General features: G+C 39.1%; 1 protein-coding gene across 1 annotated transcript in view; it reads left to right on the forward strand.

Moving 5' to 3' along the window:
* adamts3 (ADAM metallopeptidase with thrombospondin type 1 motif, 3) overlaps positions 1 to 18,938 on the forward strand; it is a 182,437-nt gene that overhangs the window by 14,062 nt on the left and 149,437 nt on the right. The window contains exon 4 of the mRNA XM_034117646.1: positions 17,038 to 17,197. Within this exon, the coding sequence (XP_033973537.1) occupies positions 17,038 to 17,197 (160 nt within the window). The remainder of the gene's footprint in view (positions 1 to 17,037; positions 17,198 to 18,938) is intronic.

An 18,938-nucleotide genomic window follows, 5' to 3' on the forward strand; every position in this document is an offset into this window, starting at 1 on the left:
ACATTTATAGTTGAACCTCGCAGGAGATTCGGGGCTGAGAGGGGGCCACACAGGATGTGAGTTCTGCTTTGTAAATACTGTCGCGGCAGGATGTCACTTTGGAGACGCCAACAGCCCTCAAAAGTCTGCTGCTTTGTGCAGTGGATGGCTGATATGGAATGTATTCATTGTACTTTGTCAACAGCATTTACTCTAAACACTTCATTCCAATCAATACCACAGCTCAACAACACTATTCCCAAAGTTCAAATACATCAAAAAATACACCAGCCAATATCCAAGAAAACAAAACAAAGAGGTTGGGGATTTTCCACTCAAAGGCTGCTTTAAAAAAGACTGCTGCTGTTTGCAAACAATGTCTTTTCTTTCCAATCAATAATGCAAAAATCTAATCCTGGAAGCTTGCTTTTTGCAGTAAAATACTAAAGTGTCCTTCTAGACATGTTTTAACATTTGTACAAATATTCTGCCATGATTAACATGGTTTTGCTCACGTAAAAAAAGTAAATACAAAGTGTCTGTAAGCAAATCTACCCTTTGTGGCCTCTCGCCCCGCCCACCACTGACACTCGCGCCACGTTGAGAAGTGAACAACCTGTTGCGGAGCTTGATGAGTTTCGGCATGTGGTCTAATCTGTTTTGATCTAATTTTGTTTCTAATCTAATTCTGGTAAACAGACCGTATAAATTAAGAAAACATACCCTCCACTGTCCTGCTGTTATAAGCTCAGACTGGATCGGTATTAAAGACTTTTCAATTAACCACAGACACTTGGCTCATTCATTGACTGACAGCAGTGCACTGGAATAGATATGTGGCTTACATTTGGCATTTAAATATATATATATAGATATATATATACGTTTGGTCCTTGGGCTTCTTGTTGGCATGGCAAATGTACAGCTACAGGAGAAACACTGCTTTAGTCAGTGTTGTTCATTCGAGTTAAAAACCAACATTTTGGCTAGCTAACGTAAACCGAAAGCTGTTCTGTAATGTGTGTAATGGGTCGCTTCAATCACGTTTAACATTAGAAAAACCTGGAACTAAAATCTTCCTTATGGTGTTGGTCGACCTCGCCGTATGTTGATTCGTTTTTTTTTTTTTTAATCGATCAGTGGGGGATTATAGCTCTCAATGCCCACCGCTGCTTTAATAGAGCTGAATACTGGGATTAGCACGTTGCTTTTGCGCCCCACGGAACATTTGGGGATCACAGGTTACTCCTAGGAAACACCTCATTTAGGATTGATTTAAATAAAAACTGAAGTGAAATCGGAGAGAAATCCACCTTTTCCCTTCATGTATGAACATGATTGAAAACTCAAAGGATTATATTGGAACATTGTACCTACTATTTTTTCTTACTCTCAATAGCTCATTTGTGCATCTATTCACAAGTTTTCCTCTTAACTCTTTCTGGAAACTTGAGCTGCCAACATCAGAGACCTAATTTACTGTGTGCAATGTCAAGTGCCATGCTCATTGTTCTTTCACAGCAGGAAAGATATCTATTCATGATTATATTTTCTCCTCACATTGTTACTTTGCAGCCTAAATGCAAAATGTGTAGGGCTGCATAACAGGAGATCAAACGCTTGCCAAACCAGTGGTTGCTGATGAAAAAGCCTGTCGTTGAGGGCCAGTGGTCTTTGATCTCAAGTGGTAGCCTTAGCCCTCGCTAGGTGTGTGTTTTACTGTTTCTTAATTATAGCCAGGCTGCTGTCTGGAAGTCTTTACTGCAGCAGGCAGGCAGCTTGACTGCTAAATGCTTATGAGGCATATACCTCCTTTGCTTCAGCAGCAGTAGCAGAGTGTGGTGGTGAGGAGGGGGTGAGGGTTGCTGCCCTGTGTGGGAGTCAGCCATCAACATTCATGCATGTCAGAGAAACCAGGGAGAGGGGTTTCTAGGTAGAAGTGTATGAAACACATCACCGCGGAACTCTGTTTTCTGCCTTTTTTTATCTCATGTGCTGAGCAGAACAGATCCGTCAGGGCCACAGCAGAGGCCTCATTCAAATATGCTGCAAAGCTAAGTCTGTCACCCATTAGCCCATTTATGTCTCATGTTCCCTCCAGTGATTCATGGTTTTGTTACAAAACCAGAATCATTTTCATCTCATTAGCAGAGTTAAGTATTAAGGGGTCTTACTGAGGTTTTATTTTAATTAAATTCATTATCTTTTTTCACACTTAGAAATGCTTAATGAAGGGAAAAAAAGGCACTTTGACGGAAGCACATTTCAAACCCTTTAACCATATGGCTATTTTGTGATGAAGTTCTTAAAACACAGACAGTGCTTGTAAATGTTTAAATAGAGGCGGGTTACAACTCAACTTTTTCAATTTAAAATCAAATGGGCTTCTATTTTTGTCATCACACAAACTGTCCGTGATTTGTTCTCACTTAATCTATGAGATTTTGGTCTTCAGAGCCTCATTGGGTAACATTCAACTTGTGATCACGATCCAACTGTTTGTCTGTACAGTAGGGCTCTCTGTGGGGCAGTGAATTAATTGGCACACTGATGGACTGACAGTTAGCTTTAACAGTCTGATCATGGCAGATTTTAAATGCAGGGTGATGAACTTGCACAGTTCTTACCGCAGGGGTGTTTTCATTTAAATGACAACAATCAACGAATATTGATAGAGCTAGACTCATAAATTAGCCATATATCCACTGATACAAGTTAATTGCAGATATAATGCTGGTAAAGGTACAGAAAAGCCAATATATAGTAATAAATTACATAATTTATCTACTAGGCTAGAGAATAATGACACATTTTTCAGACCCTTCTCTGTATATATCTTCCTTAAGAACTAAAAAAATCCAATGATTAAATTGTTGTTTATGTTTTGAGCGTTTGTTTTAAACAATATCACCATCTGAAATATTGTTATCTGACTTTTTTTAAACACTGACTTGTTCTAAAGAATCTTGTATCTGTTGTTCTATAATTACAGGTTCCTATTTATGCAACTCTTCTGAAAGTCTGGGAAAAAAAATTTTTAATAAAAAGGCAGTGTTCTGAAGGCTTTGCTAAAATATTCATTAAAACATACTTTCTGGATGATGCCAGATGCGCTCGCATACTTGTTCTTTCGAATGCCTTTGAATGATCTCTGCCTGGAATGCAGGGATGATGGCGCTTCGTTGGTAGCTGAAAGTCTTGATGTCAGTGATTTTGCAGCAGCAGCAGCAGCAGCACTCTGTCTGCTTTGTGAAACGACTCCTTCCCTGAGAAACACCCTGCCTTGTGTGGTTGAAACTCTCTGTGACACTCTTTGATATTTACTGTGTGACATACAAGCTGGTAACATCTTCAAAAACAAGGACTGTCTTTTCAACTTTTTCACTGTTCTTGAAATATGGGTTCTATGAAAGCAGTTGCTTCTGTTTGCAAGATATAATGACAGCGTTTGATCTTTAAAGCACACCTGGTCTGTTATGGAGGATTTTATTGTGAAAATACGTAGTTTTACGAGTACAGTATGTCCATCGTTAACAGTCAGCAGGAGCGACAAAGCTGAGGAGGTTTTTTTCTTTATTTTTGGACGTGGATTTAAACCTACAAAAACTTCTCTTAAAGCAATGTGGAATGTAACTGACCTCGAGAAGTGGTGTCTCCTTTATCATTCCCATCCTCCTCCTCTTCTTACTTGACTCAAATCTGGCCTCCTCTTGTGTACACTCATGTGCTCACAGGGTTTCCTTGAAGGTTCACATACTGCAGATGTTTTATTGTAGAGGCCTGCAAGGCAAAAAAGGAAAGGGTAAGCTTCCCATGTCTTTTGTATTTTTGTATTTTTGGAGTCAGGACATAATCTGTGTGTCTGTTTTTGATCCAGCTAGGAAAAGGCTGGAGGAGTACAAATGAATAATCTTTTTGGGACAAGTCACGCTTTGATGAATAATATTAACAATATTGGGGCCCAAAGGTCTGTTAAAGCATTTTATTTAAATGTTTCTTTCAGCCTTCAAAGAAAAATATTGAAATATGTTAAGCAAACAGTGAGCTTGAATTTAGTCCGCACATTGATGCAGGCATGGTGCTGAATAATGGTTTTAGATGACTCTTAATATGTCTGCTTGGATGGAGCCCACGCCCGACAACAGTATTTACTCTCTGCGATGTTAATATTAGACACTTGCCCTGCGGAACTCATTTCACTGATGGTGTGTCTCGGGGTTTAAAGCGCATTACGATGTGCATTATATTCCGTTTAAGTCGTGGTTCAAGCCAGGCGAGCTGTATGGATGGAGATGGCGGTCTACCACTTTGGTCTAGACTTAAATATTTCAACTATCTGATTGATTGGTATGAAATTTAGGAAGACATTCACGTTGCCCAAGACGTTCCTTATTTCCTTCGGCGCCATCATGAGATTGATGTTTGTGGTTTTGAGTAACATGAGAGTCAACCATGAGAGAATCTACTAAATGGACCTTTGAGTTAAGATTATTTTGTCACACAATGTCAAGGATGATGCTCTAATACATATAAACAGTTTCTTACTTTATTTAAAATGCACATAGTTTGATCATGATATAAAAGCTCATACCTACCTTAATGAATACTTCTCTAGTGCACAGCTCTGTGAGTGTGGGAACAAACTAAGAAATAGCAATAGAGTGCCACAGTGACGCGTCCTAAAACCCGGAAGTAAGCTGCGCATGGGTTCCTTCGACAATACGATTTCTCCATAGGATTTTGGAAAATAGCTGGAAATAAGGTCTGTGGTTGACACACATTTAAGAGACGTTTTGTTCAGTCGGATAATCTCCACATGTCTATCCTACTTTTATAATTTTCGAATCATAAATCGAATCGATAGATTTATGATCGATCACTGTGGCACTCTATAAAGCAACAGTTTAATTTGATGCTTTAGGTTTTAAATAACTGGCAATAGGAATGCTGTATTTGTTGGTGAACAGCTGCAGCTATAGCTGTTATGTAGGACAAATATGCAGTAATTATCACAAGAGTCGAGATCAGGGGCATCAAAATGACATCCCCCCTTCTTATCGTTGCATCAGTGATACATTGTGATTGAAGCGCTCATATGGGAATCCTTTTGAATTAACGCCATACATCTATGTGGCTCAGAGCTGACACTTTTGTTTGAATGTTTCATGATTATGGATCATCTGCTCTGTGTACTGAACTTTGCGCTCTTTCAGCTGCTGCATGATGTACCGCAAAGTACCAGGACAAACAATCTGTGAGCTGCCTACTGTATAAATGCCTTAAAGCAACCATGAAATACTGCTTCAGCCTCTCTCATTTGTTTCCATGAAGCAGGACAGCTGGAACAAAAACCTCCTCTTGCTCTGTGTTGCATGAAGGAGAATTTTCTTTTTCTTTTAAGCAGTCCTTGGCAGACAGAGCAATCGACTGACAGATACAGACAGACAGAGGCAGAGCTGACCTGAAAACCACATACACTTCCTGCATGTCTGACTGTTGATGTTAACCTTTACCTCGCCAGCGGCTCTGCAGAACTTGGCCACCTCTTAATGTGTGTCATGTTGCATAATCAGCTCTGCCAGCCAAAAGGGTGAGGCACTTTTCTGTGTCTGTGGTTGTGTGCGAGTGTAAACAGACTGCAGGCCTGATGGGTAATGCATCCGTTGAAATATATTTTCAGAGCATAATCCTGCCCTTAAAAAAAAAAAAGAGGACACTCACCCGACACTTTGCCATCAGCCCCTCTGGGAAGTTTTAACGCCTCCACCTTAAACTCCTACGGCAAGATTTTGCCTCGGAGGAAACGTTTACAATGTGAGCCTCATGGAGAGTGACAAAATGAGCAAATAAGAAATGCTATGTTTTGCTAAAAGCTACGTGTGTTGAGTGGCCCACGCTTTTTGCCTTGGAGACATTTAAAGAGCATTCTGTACGTGCACAGCTCCTGACATATTGGGAGCTGCCTTGGAGAAAAAAAGAAAAAAAGAAAAAGCAAAGAAAATATCCTATTTGATTAGAAAAAGAAAGTGAGCCAGTTCCTCTTTGCAGTGAACTGTAGGCCGGCACAAGAGTTGTATTCACTAATAGTTCTTAATGTTCCCTGTTGACTCAGCCAAGGCTTGTTGCAGAGGCCTGACCCCAGATCTGTTTGGGTATATGGTTTGAGGTGCAGGAGGGGAGGCACACCAAGATATGCAAAGCCAAGCTATTTCTTCCAAGTTTTCTCCCGAGCAGCCGAGGCTTCAGTTCAGTGTGTACTGCCCGGGCGCTTTTATTGATATTTATGTGTTTAGACATTTTTAATCATGACCTATATAAACTTAAGAGGAGCCCACATTCTCTGCCCTCGCTACAGACCGACATTGGGAGCCTTTCACCGGTGCAAGGTTTTATTTAAAGTTTTCAAGTGTGGACGCTTCACCGCCTCCTCAAAGCCGTCAGTAAATGTTTGCTCTGTTTGTTGGGGACGCACAAAAAGTCAGAGCCTATACTGTTTCACCTTCCTCTGCCCTAAAACTCTCTCTTTTTCTTTCTTTAAAAATGTAGAACTTTTTGTGTTAGACACTTCGGAAGGCAACAACATCTGCCTAAATACATCTGAGGATGAACTTCAAATCCAGCCTCGCAAATTCAATGTACACTTCTGAGTTATTTCTGCAAATTTCAGTTTGTTATTGTAAAGCATTCTCAGAAACAGTTTTCTACTTGACTCCCCTGCAAATCACAAGAAATTAACTTGTGTATGTTTTCCCCTTAAAGTTCCTTTAAAGGCTGGGGATGAAAATGGCAGGTAACGATGACGAAGGTTTGCTCACATTTTTGAAAGCAAACACACCTTTGAACAACACCGAGGGTGAAAGGTGGCAGTGTCCTGGCTGAATTCAGAGCTTTTTTCAACGTTGCAGTACCTCAACTCTTTTTTTTTTTTTTTTTTTTTAAACGAAAGCACGTTCATACCGACCTCCTTAAGAAGTTTAGACTGAAAGAGACTGTTTTTGAAAAACTGGAGCCCTTCAGCTGAATCCCATATGTTTTTCTTGGCAGACGAGTGCTGTCTGCTTGGCCAAGGCTGATGTTGGGGATATTAAACTGATGGAACACAGGACTCTTGATCCCTTTTTTTGAGGGGTTGTGTTCAGGTACCAACTATCTGAGCCTCTGTCAGACACCTGCCATTGTCTCCTCTGATATTCTATATCCCAGAATACTTGTCGGCAAATAATGTGCCATCAGAAACCCTCCTGCTGGAGAGCCAAACTTGAGACGGCAGAGAGACATTTGTGAAGGTCTTGCACGATGTGAAAGTGGGTTTTTGAAGTTGTTGCACTATATAATTTAATTTCATCCACCAGGTATTTTATCTGGCACTTTCCCTCCTTGAAACATCACTTCCAGCAGAAGATGTACTTTCCTGATGTTTTTTGTTTGTGAAAGAGATTCCTGTTTATACATTTTTTTATTAGTTTAGATGAGGGTGACGTAATGCGTGAATTTACACGTCTGTTTAAATAATCAGTCAGTTCACCTGAAGTTGACCTTGCTGATATTGGGCAAATTAAATGAAATCTTCTGTCAGGACGACTGGTTTGAGGTTATGCAGAGAATCCCTTGGTTTTTTGTTACACTTTTTGTAATACTATCTTTGTAAAACATGCAATACATGAGATTTGTATAGCCTTGTAGCAATATGACCTTATCTTCGTGGGTTCAATCACTTTGTTTTTATTATCCAATCAGCTACTTTGTTGCAAACATTGGTGGTGTCAATTTGTGACCTTTAAAACAAAGCCATGTATACTTAGGCCCATCATTACGGGGCGTTTGTGGCCCAACAGGGAGAGAGAATCCATTAATGCTTGTTTAGAGGTACCCAGCAGCATTATGGATGTGTGAATGCAATGCTTTATCTTTGAGGGTAGAAAAGTGCAATGGACTGTAAGAGCAGTCCATTTACCAATGTATCTGCAAAACACCAGTTGTATGCACTCAGTGTTTTTATATATCTGAATATTTTTAGAAAACATAATATGTGTGTTTCCCTCGTTTCTACAGTTTTTCCTTTTTGTATTGATCACCTGGTGACCATTGTTTGAACACTAGATATATATTTTTTACAATTATATCTTCAATTGAGTACATTAAGGTAATTTCAGTGTGTTGTTTCTAAAATGGTTTTGGTTCTGACAGTGATCACAAACTGTAGTACAACCTTTGGTCAGCTCAGTGGCAATGGCTGTTGGCAAACCAGGCAAACACACATATTACCATTGTTCATTGTTCATTGTTTAGTCAAATTATTGTATGGCTTTTGTTAAAACAATTATGTTTTCATATTCCAATCTCATATCCTGGTTAAAATGGTTACTTATTGGTTACCAGGTACCAGGAATCTCTTGACTGTTTAATGGTGTAGTTTAAAACAGAACTCTAAAGTGAAATCGGAAACTTAAAACTGCATTTTCTGGAGTAATTTTTTTACATTACATTATTACATTACATGTCATTTGTTAGACGCTTTTATCCAAAGCGACTTACATACATTCAGTACTGTGGACAATCCCCACAGGAGCAATTTGGGGTGAAGTGTCTTGCCCAGGGACACAGCGACATGCTGACTGCAGTGGGACTCGAACTTGCTACCCCCTGATTCAAAGTCCAGCACACTATCCACTGAGCCACAGCCTCCCTGTTCTTGTGCATTATTTGATTTTCTAATTTTCAGTTCCCCTGAAAACTTGCTGGTGGGAGGATGTTCATCATATTTAATCTAGATGAATTGTTCAGTGTCTGTGAGTCTTTTCTCTGGGAGAGAACAGCGCTAACCAGTCGCCTGAAACAGTCACTCTGCACAGTTCCTTTATTTACACGTAATTACATTTTGTTACCCCAGGTCAAAATAACCACCAAGGTATATTCTTCAATTATTCATCCAGCAGTCGCCCATTCATATGCATTTTCATTATAAGGGTGGTTCTGTGAGCATTAGAGACATTCACTGTGCATAGTGTGCAGAGTTTCAGTTTCCTCTATTATTTACATCTTATTATTTGCAAAATGCATGTAATTGTCCTCTGGCCAAAGGGCTTATTAATGTTCAAATGTTATGTGGCAACTCTGTAGAGTATACTTGGACTCTCTTGATAGTAAACAATGGCAAACCATTTTTCCCACAAGATCTGTGTCAAACAATGTTTATGGTAATTACAGGTTTTGTTCAGCAGGATAATATCCCCATAGCGACCCCATTTCAATGATTTTCGAGGCGTAAATGCAATTGCCTGAAGTAAATATGTAATGTTGCTTTACATTTCGTATTTTAAGAGACATTTTTGCATAACTTTCTTGTACAGTATATTCCTGCTTTATGGTCATTTTTACAAGCAGCATAGGAGCCTATAGATTGGACATTTACGACTTACATTTCTTGTTGATTTATTTTAGTATTGTGGTTAATACCGTCTTCTTGTCTTTGTACAGCAGTGGTCAAATGTTACGACAATGTCAGTTGCTTAAACACTTTACATTATGTTGAAGGCGTTGATTACAATTCCAAACAAAATATGAGTTATTTTCTTTTAAGTGCTTTTTAATGCTAATATTTTTACCTGCATTAAAGTGAGATTTTGTCCCCAACGCTAGCAGGCTTCAATTCAATTCAATTCAAAACCTTTATTTATCCAGGTGAAATCCCATTGAGATCATTGATCTCTTTTTCAAGGGAGACCTGCAGCAGTAGGTTCCACATGAAAACATAAAAACATAAACAACAGAACAACAAAAGGACATCATTCAGCAAAAATTACAGGGATTACAATTTACATATCTATCCACATGTACAGGTACCAACAGCATCTGATTGTGTAGCATCCAACCAAGCTTTAAAAACATGTAGTGGTACCAGATTGGTAATTTTCCATTCTTTTTGCAGACTGTTCCAAGTTAGAGAAGCTGCACATCTAAAAGCTTTCTTCCCTAAGACAGTCCCAGCACTTGGCACATTTAATAAAACCACAGCATGCGATCTCAGGCAATAACTACTTTCAATTTGCCGAGAGATCAGGGAGCAGATATAAGAAGGTAGTTTATCCAACATGGCTTTGTAAATGAACATGTACCAGTGACTGAGCCTCCGTACAGTAAGTGATGGCAAAACCAGCCCTTGCATACAGGGTACAGTGATGAGTAAGTGCTTTACAATTTGTCAAAAATCTCAGTGCACTGTGATACGCAGCATCTAACTTGCTCAGGTAATTGGTAGGTGCATTCATATATAACAAATCACCATAGTCCAGCACAGGTAAAAAGGTCACAGTGACTAGCCTTTTCCTGGCCTTAAGCGAGAAACAGGACTTTTTTCTGTAAAAGAAACCTAGCTTCACCCTCAGTTTTTTAAGCAGGTTATTTACATGAAATTTAGAAGTGAGACAATCATCAAGCCAGATACCAAGGTATTTATAACAGGCAACCACTTCAAGTTGTATTCCTTGCGTAGTAACAATATCCAAAGCAGTCTCTGGTGTATTTTTAGCTTTAGAAAAGAGCATTACCTTAGTTTTATCCACATTTAAAAGAAGCTTAAGCTCAGAGAGCTGAGTCTGAATAATGTTAAAAACAGCCTGTAATTTAACAACAGCCTGGTTAATCGAGGGACCTGCACAATACATCACGGTATCGTCCGCATAAAAATGTAAGGTTGCTCCATCGACATTTTCACTTAAACTGTTAATATAGATAGAGAATAATAGCGGACCTAAAACTGAACCTTGTGGTACACCATTAGTGATGTTTAACCATTCAGAAGTGAGCCCATCAAAGTGAACACATTGGGACCTTTCAGAGAGGTAGTTCACAAACCACCCCACTGCATGGCAGGATAAGCCAATACTGAGTAGCCTCTGCTTTAAGATGCGATGATCGATGGTATCAAAAGCTTTGGATAGGTCAACAAATAGAGCTGCACAACTATGCTTATTGTCTAAAATACTCGTAATATCATTCACCACTTTCATTGTGGCAGTGATGGTGCTATGTTGCTTTCTGAAGCCTGACTGATGTTTACATAGGATGTCATTGTTACATAAAAACACCTTTACCTGCTCACTCACTAGGCTTTCAAGAACCTTGGCCAGAACTGACAATTTGGAGATGGGTCTATAATTGTTTAATAAGGTCCCCTCCTTTTAGTAGTGGCAGGACATACGCTGGCTTGAATACTTCTTCCAGAACTTGCATGCAACAGTATCATCCTGATGTAAACTAAATATTAGAATCATGGTAGGGTTACTGTGACATCAGTATTGGAACCAAAGCTCTCAGTTTATAGAGCAACAATAAGCTACGCACACATCATTGTTATATAAGCAGGGCTGGGCTAAAAATATCTTGCATTTCATAATACATAAAAAACCGCAACATAATACGTGTGAAGTGTATCATTGCTTGCTATGGTTGTCCGATGTTGATAATTCGCTGTGACACACTGGTTTCAGTTTATTTTCTTGCTTGTCAGAGAGGATTTGTGTGTGTGTATATGTGTGTGTGCACCTCAATAACATCATTTTGTATCCAGTTATTTTTTTCTTATTGTGGGATGTGCTTGCATTCTAATTGAAGTAGGCGTATCATTATGTTTAATGCCCTAAGGCTTACACTGAAAATCCTTCCAAATAGTCTCAGACTCTTAGACATGTGAGGATGTTGGAGTCTTTTCTCCAAACTTAAGTACGTCGGGAGAGATGGAAAAACAGAGAGGATCCCTGTAATGTGGATTTTTTTGAGAGAAAATGTAAGGTAATTGAGACATACTCAATACCTGTTTTTTATTTGAACGAGGGATGATTTAACAAGACATTTTGTATTTAAAACTAAGTCTCTTAATACATGGTGAAACACAGCATGAGGACCATCTCCTAACATGAATTGCAGAATAAAGCAATGAATCCTCTGGTTTCACAGTGGGCACCTGAAGGGAATATCACCACTGTTTAATACCTTGAGCTCATGTGAATTTCTAAGCAGTGTTAGCTCATGGAAGAAGATAACATTTGCATTAGGATGACGTTTGTTTTTTCCCAGTATATTTGAGATTATTGCCTTTTTTGTAATGCTGTGCGCCTCAAGGATAGATGAACAATTAATTTCAGGAAGGCTGTATCCAATTGCTTATGTTTAAATCATTCAAAGTGGTGAGAGCTCACCACTTCCTTTGGGGGCGATGCAGATTACTGAAACGCCTTGTTCATATACACAGGGGAGGATTTCTGCTTTTACACAGTGAGCATGTTTTTGCTAGATATCCACATATTGAGCTTTTCTCTTTCTCAGTACTTTTTCCCTCTTAGAAAAGCTTGGATAAATAGTAAAACAAAATTGGAATCAAACAGCATTGGCTGAATTCATTACATATTTCTCAGCTTTCAACCCATGAGTTGCAAAGTGTTGCTTGCTGTTTTATACTCAAAGATGTTTGACATCGTCTTAACTGTCTCCTCTTGTGTCATTCTTCAGAAAAGCTTTTGATCCACTTTAAATGTCAGCTTGCCGTGTCATTACGAACATTCAAGCATGCCTTTAAATTGGACTCCTCACACTGTTCGCCTCTGCCATGTGTTAACAAGAAGGTGGCATTTACAGCCTTTCACATGGTTCATAAAATATGAAGATTTAAACAGCGCCACTGGACGGAATCCCAACTTTTATCCAATTATCCATCTGTCCGTTTGTTTACACAGCCTCAGAATCTGCGCTTTTAATAGCTCTCCACTATAATTTATGATGTGTCTGGGAGCAGAGGCTCCAATCTGACCTCTGGTCTGCCTCTCGTTTTATTCTAAAAGAAATGCTTCATCTTAACTGATCTGAAATTGAAACGCCACCTCGACGAAGTTTCGGATCTTGATCGAGAAAAAGTAAATATGATATTTTGAATTAATTCCAGTTTTATTTGAAATATTCCTTTGGTGTTAACATGCTAGTCTAGAGGTGACTTTGTTTAGCTGCCAGTGAACCAAGGTGGGTGATGTGCTGTGAGTAAATAAAGGAAAAGACGCTGTGGTGATGGGTGTAATGCCAGGAATAAATTCAGGCAGGGTAATCCTCAGACCTTGTCGCCAAATACGGGTGCATGTGAGGAACTGGTAATTGGTACAGGCAAACTGCGTTAAAGCCTGACAACAGATGCTGACGTACAGAATGTTTATAATCCTTATCTGAGAGCAATGCCTGCATGTGTAAGATAAATGCAAACAATAAGCCATGTAGGATACTCCTGCTGCAAATATGTTAAGCTAACAAGGCAAATGTGGAATTGACCATTTCCCTCACATTCACCTTTTCAATATTTAGTTTAGTGGTTTATATTGTCTATTGCGTTATTGCCTCGAAGCTTAATTTACAATGCTGATATTCTAATCCTGAATCAATATTCAAATGCTGCACAGCTGTTTTTCTAGTTTTTTTTTCTAGTTTTTTTATTTGTCTATTCATTTAAACCCAATATTTCTGTTCATTTCCAGATAAGGGTTAGGCTACACTTATATTGTTACTTTTGTTAAAGTATTTGTAGAATTATTTTCCAGTGCATTGTTCTATCTGACATTTCAAATAATTCCAGAGCATTGTGAAAAGTCAAAGTTTCAAGGTAAAATAGATAAACTCGTATCTAAAACTGCCAACATGTTTTTATATAACCACACCCCAAAGGAGGCACGCCCTGTTGAGTTATCTTTATTAAAGAAATTCAATAAATAAAATATTAACTCATGCAACCCTAGGAATCACTTTATTCACATGGAGGATTTCAACTTGATCAAATATGGCCGACAGACATTTGAAGCTTCAATGGAAAATGTCAAAAGAAGGTGTGAAATAAAATGAAAAATGGCATTCAGTACAAACCTTTTCTGTCATGAATTTATATCACCTGACAAAGGCTTTTTATGGCAGCTCTGTACCAATTTCAGGAGATACTGTTCTTTTTGGAAAAAAAGACGTGTCAATGATAACCGCAGCTCACTTATTCTGTTGTTATCACATCCTGTCATTTTCTGATAACTTCTAGCTGTAATCAGAGCTTTCATTTCCAGATAAATATGAACCAAATATATCACACTTTTGTTTTGACATGAAGGAAGGCGCTGGCTTTGTGACGTGCAACAACATTAACCTTTCTGGTGGTCACTTGTTAGCAGACCCTTCACGCGATAGCAGAGCGAACAGGTACAGGAGGCGTAGAGCGAGGGATCATTGTGCACTAGTTCATCGAAATACACTTTGCCGGCCGTTAATATACCTGGGCGAGTAAAGTCTATAAGTGTGGGAAACCCTGATTTTGCAGTATGAGTAATAGCATGCTTTTTGGATATTCTAACTCACAAAGCCAAGCTCGGTGGAGTGCTTGCCACCCGAAAATTGAAGGAGGTTAACCTTGAAGCTAACAACAGCTCAGGCTCACTTAAGGTGGGCTTTACTAGCTAAAGTGACAAGAATCTACTCTGAGCTGCTCTGCTTGATAACAGCTCTGTTGGTTTACAGAGCTGTAATGTCAACGAGTTGCTTTTGAAACAATGTTACCGAGTCACTCATTCTATCATCTAATGTTAAAGCAGAGGTTTGATTGTTAATGAATACATTTTGATATCATTTTTTGCAGGAAGAGATATCTTTTTCCCCTATTTTTTCAACATATAATTTATTTTAGGCTTTTGTTTCTTATGTCAACATCCACAAAGAGGAATGATGCTAAGTGACAGACGATACCTCAAACTTTACAGTTTTGATAGGATGTATATTGGCATCATAACCTGGTTAGAATGCTTTGGTCGAGTATCATGGATGTTTGGACAGACATGAACCTGGTCCTCTTAAACTGAAACAAATCATAACATAATGGCCACAATATGAGGTTATAACATGTCAGTAAACAAAACTTTTGGGAGATCTAATTCCCCTACTGTTTCAAAGTGAAGAGGTCATCAGGATGCCAAAGCTTTTAATTTAATTGTACACGCAGGCTGTTTATCTATGTGCTCCACACCTCAGGACATGAATATTCTGTTGATGTGCTCAAGTTCAAATGCAAACTTGGGTAAGAAGTTAATTGGAGTTCAGCCAGTATTGCGTGTGAATAGGAGGAGAGATGGGGGAGTTTTGGGTAGGTTCGGGACTATGGGAGTTGGAGTTCAGTGAGCATGTTGGTTGCAGTGCGCCATATGTGAGTCCAGCAGAGTGTTAGCGGAGGGGCCATAGCGAGGTAAAGTCTGCGAGGTGCAGCAGAGGAGACCGGACCGACCGACCCTGTGACCGAAAGCTGGAAAAAGAAATCCTCTGGAGCTGTGAGAGGTGGCTCTGTCTGCGCACAGGTGCACAGGAGCAGCAGTTTGTACTTCCCGAGGCAACTTGCTGTATAAAGGATCAAGGTTGCTGTACAACTTTAATGAATTAGTCTTCATCCTTTCTCACCTGATGCCGCTGGCTCTGTGTTGAACATCGTACATATTTGCATTTTACATGTATATTCTCACATAGAATTGAAACATCACACATGGCTAAGGCTTTATTAGCACTAGCTTTTTTTAACAGCTGCTAGGGCACATTTGTGTAGGGGAAAGGAAATGAGTACAGAAAATGAATGGTAAGCAAAGCACAGTGCTGGCTCAGTTATCATGCTAACCTGTATGGGTTATTGTGACTTAACTCAGCCTTTCATGCCTCTGACACCTGCTTCAGCACATCACTTGGTTTTGATGAGCTGCTCATTCAGTTTGTTTGTATATCATAATGCTAGCCTGACAGAGTGAGCCTTGGATATATCCGCCCTAAACTACAGACATGACAGGCGGATTATTGCAGGAAATCTAAGGTTGGCAGGTAGTGATCACAAAGCAATTTTGTTCCAATGTGTCCCTAATGATGTTTTGATCACCACCTGCAGCTGTCGGGGAACCAGCTGATAATTGGAAAGAGTTTGTAAGTTGCAGGAAATGAATCAAAACAACGTGAAACGATTGTCACACAGACAGAACCAAATACATTTGAGCAGGCAATCAGTACTTAGAAACATTCTTTCCTGCATTAATTACAAAATCTGTCTGTTCATTGTCATCTATTTTGTGGATATGTTTGTATATCGATACTAGGACTTTGTTTGGTAGGATATTATTGTGTCGGTTATCCTACTGTCTGTTATACTGTCTACCTTATCATCTGTCTGTGAACGCACCAGTCAAGATCATAGAGTGTTTAAAAAAAGTTGACGCAGTATGACGTCACCCATTGGTTTGTGGGCTACCGGTATTAAGCTCCAAGTTTGGCCAATACCATTACGTTTTTTTTGGAACCAGAATTAAAAGAAGTGGATCGAGCTAAGAAAAGTGATGACCTATACATTTTTAGGCGATTCAAATGTTACAACGCAGAAACCTGGACAACACTGTGGCAGCCACATGTCAATCATAAAGTTGTCCTACCATAAAGTTTGCCCTTCTTTATCGTATATTTTACTCAAAATGCAGCCGTAATTTACAAAATAAATATCCTGCTGTATTGAACAAGACTTGACATTTACTGAGTCTACTGAGGTAATACATCAAATTAGAAGTAGGGTCATTTTCTCATAGACTTCTATGAAATCTGTATTTTTTCAGTTGAGTCGTCCCCTGATCACTTTACCATTATAAAAGAGTGCTGGTTTAAAACACTATAGTTCCTTCAGGCCCAAACTAATTATGCTTGGTTAAAACAAATAAATGGAGTACATAACATTTTAAAGGATAAAGCAGATCTCTAATTAGATTCAAGAGACCATTGCTACAAAAATTACATATAGAAAATTATTCGAAACACCTTCACAGCTCTTAGCAAAACTTATTTTGATTGGTGACCCTACCTACAATATAAGCATAATTGCTGGTCCTCATGGCAAATTATTGTAAGACTTCAGGAACTCTTCAGCCTCATTTGGCTGTATCAGAGTACTATAGCATACTTCATACTCTTTCCTCTCGCTGTAGAGCAGCATGGCTTCTCACTCTCATTAACTGGCCTGGCCTTCTGTTGCAGGCTGGGATGATCCGCACCGACTCAGACGAGTATTTCATCGAGCCGCTCGAAAGAGGCACTCAGGAGCTGGAGGACCAGGGCCGGGTCCACGTGGTCTACCGCAGGTCGGCTCTGCTGCAGGCCCCCTCCTCAGACATCTCTGAGGACTACCAGATAAAAGGTAGGACCACAACCACGGTGTTTTACTGATACTGGGGTCTTACTTCTAGGACTGTTACGATTTCTAGGACAGTACTTATTATCAGTGGTGTAAAGCAACTAAGTAGATGTACTCAAGTACTGTACTTAAGTGCTACTTTGTACTTCTTCTCCACTATAATTAAGAGTTAAATCGTGTACTTTTACTCCAATACATTTATTTAATGCCTTTAGTTACTTCACAGATTTGGATTGATGATGTGAAATATAAACAACACTTACATAGGACTTTAGTTACACCTGAAGTTAATTCAAAATCATTAAAACTAGCTGCATCAGCTTTGATAACACTTTAATGCATCAATAATTATAATCAGAACATAATATATATTATTCTGAAATTGACTAATTTGCATAATGAGTACTTTACTTTTCTACTTTTACTTGACTAACATTTTGAATGCAGGACTTTAACTTGTAACAGAGTATTCGTACACGCTGGTACTACTACTTTTACTTAAGTACACGATATGAGTACTTCTCCCACATCTGCTTATTATGGGCTTATCTAATCTTGCTGATGAAGTGAACAGGTATAAAGGGTTCTCTGGTGGCAGGCTTAAACATCACGACCACATGGGAAAATATATAGTCTGACTTTATCAAACTATTCACAGAGGAAATAAAAATAACTTGACAGCAAACAATTTAATAAAAAACAACATATCAAGAATCGCTCAAGGTCCTGGTGCCCAGCTCACCCTAACCCACAACACACGGTAATGTAGGTCAATGTAGTGATATTGCCAAACCTATATACACTAAAGAAATGCCTGTAGGGCATATAAAGCCACACATTTGACAGGAAAGGAGTGCCAACACGTTTACAGGCTGCACACAGGAAAACAACAAGCGCTCCTCTTCTTCCACCCCCATAGGAAAAATAACAACTTCCTGGACTGTACTCTCTCGAGCCAGTTTCTGCTGCATGAACAACTACCTACTGCAAACTTCTAACTTTACAAAGCATGTTTATACACTGAGATTAATTGTTACAATGACCTGTGTTCGTGCCCTTACAGCAATCAAATGGAAAACTGGGCTTTTTATTGCTTTGTCATTGTATCTTCTTGAATATTATGAGAAAGTGTGAAATACTACCTGGAAGTTTGATAAAAAACATTTGTATGGCTTGATATGAGATTGGTAATGGGGACATCATCTCCCTGTGCTAACAACAGGCCAAAAAAGGCTTTTCTTTAAGCCTTTATTTATCTTGCTATCAAATAAAAAATGACCACTACCCTAAAGCAGATTGTGTGTCCACTAAAATGGTGTCAGTGAGGTGAATATGTCACCAGCTACTGGTTGCTTGAGGCAAAACAAAACAAAATGTAGCTATAGTCACTTTCAACAGATGATGAAAGATCATTTTTGACCTGTCTTGCGAAAAGGGTTGTGGGATCTGTATGAGAAAAACTGTCAACTTGTAGAATAAATGATAAGCTTTCTTGAAGCTTCCAACCATATCTCATGGTCCCTGAGACTAAAGACTGTGAGATGCATTTAAAAGCAAAACTTTGAAAATATGATATGGTATAGTTTCCTGCTGCTATTGTTATTACTGGTATTATAAACAGCTGACCCTGTTCGCCCTCTATTTATAGCAAACAAATGTCACTGTTGCTGCTGATGGAAACTTGCGATGTGCTCAGGAAATGCATCTTCCTGTGAATTGCTTTGTGTTTAGGATCAACAAACAA

This window comes from Trematomus bernacchii, unplaced genomic scaffold, assembly GCF_902827165.1.
Source record: "Trematomus bernacchii unplaced genomic scaffold, fTreBer1.1, whole genome shotgun sequence".
NCBI lineage: Eukaryota > Metazoa > Chordata > Actinopteri > Perciformes > Nototheniidae > Trematomus > Trematomus bernacchii.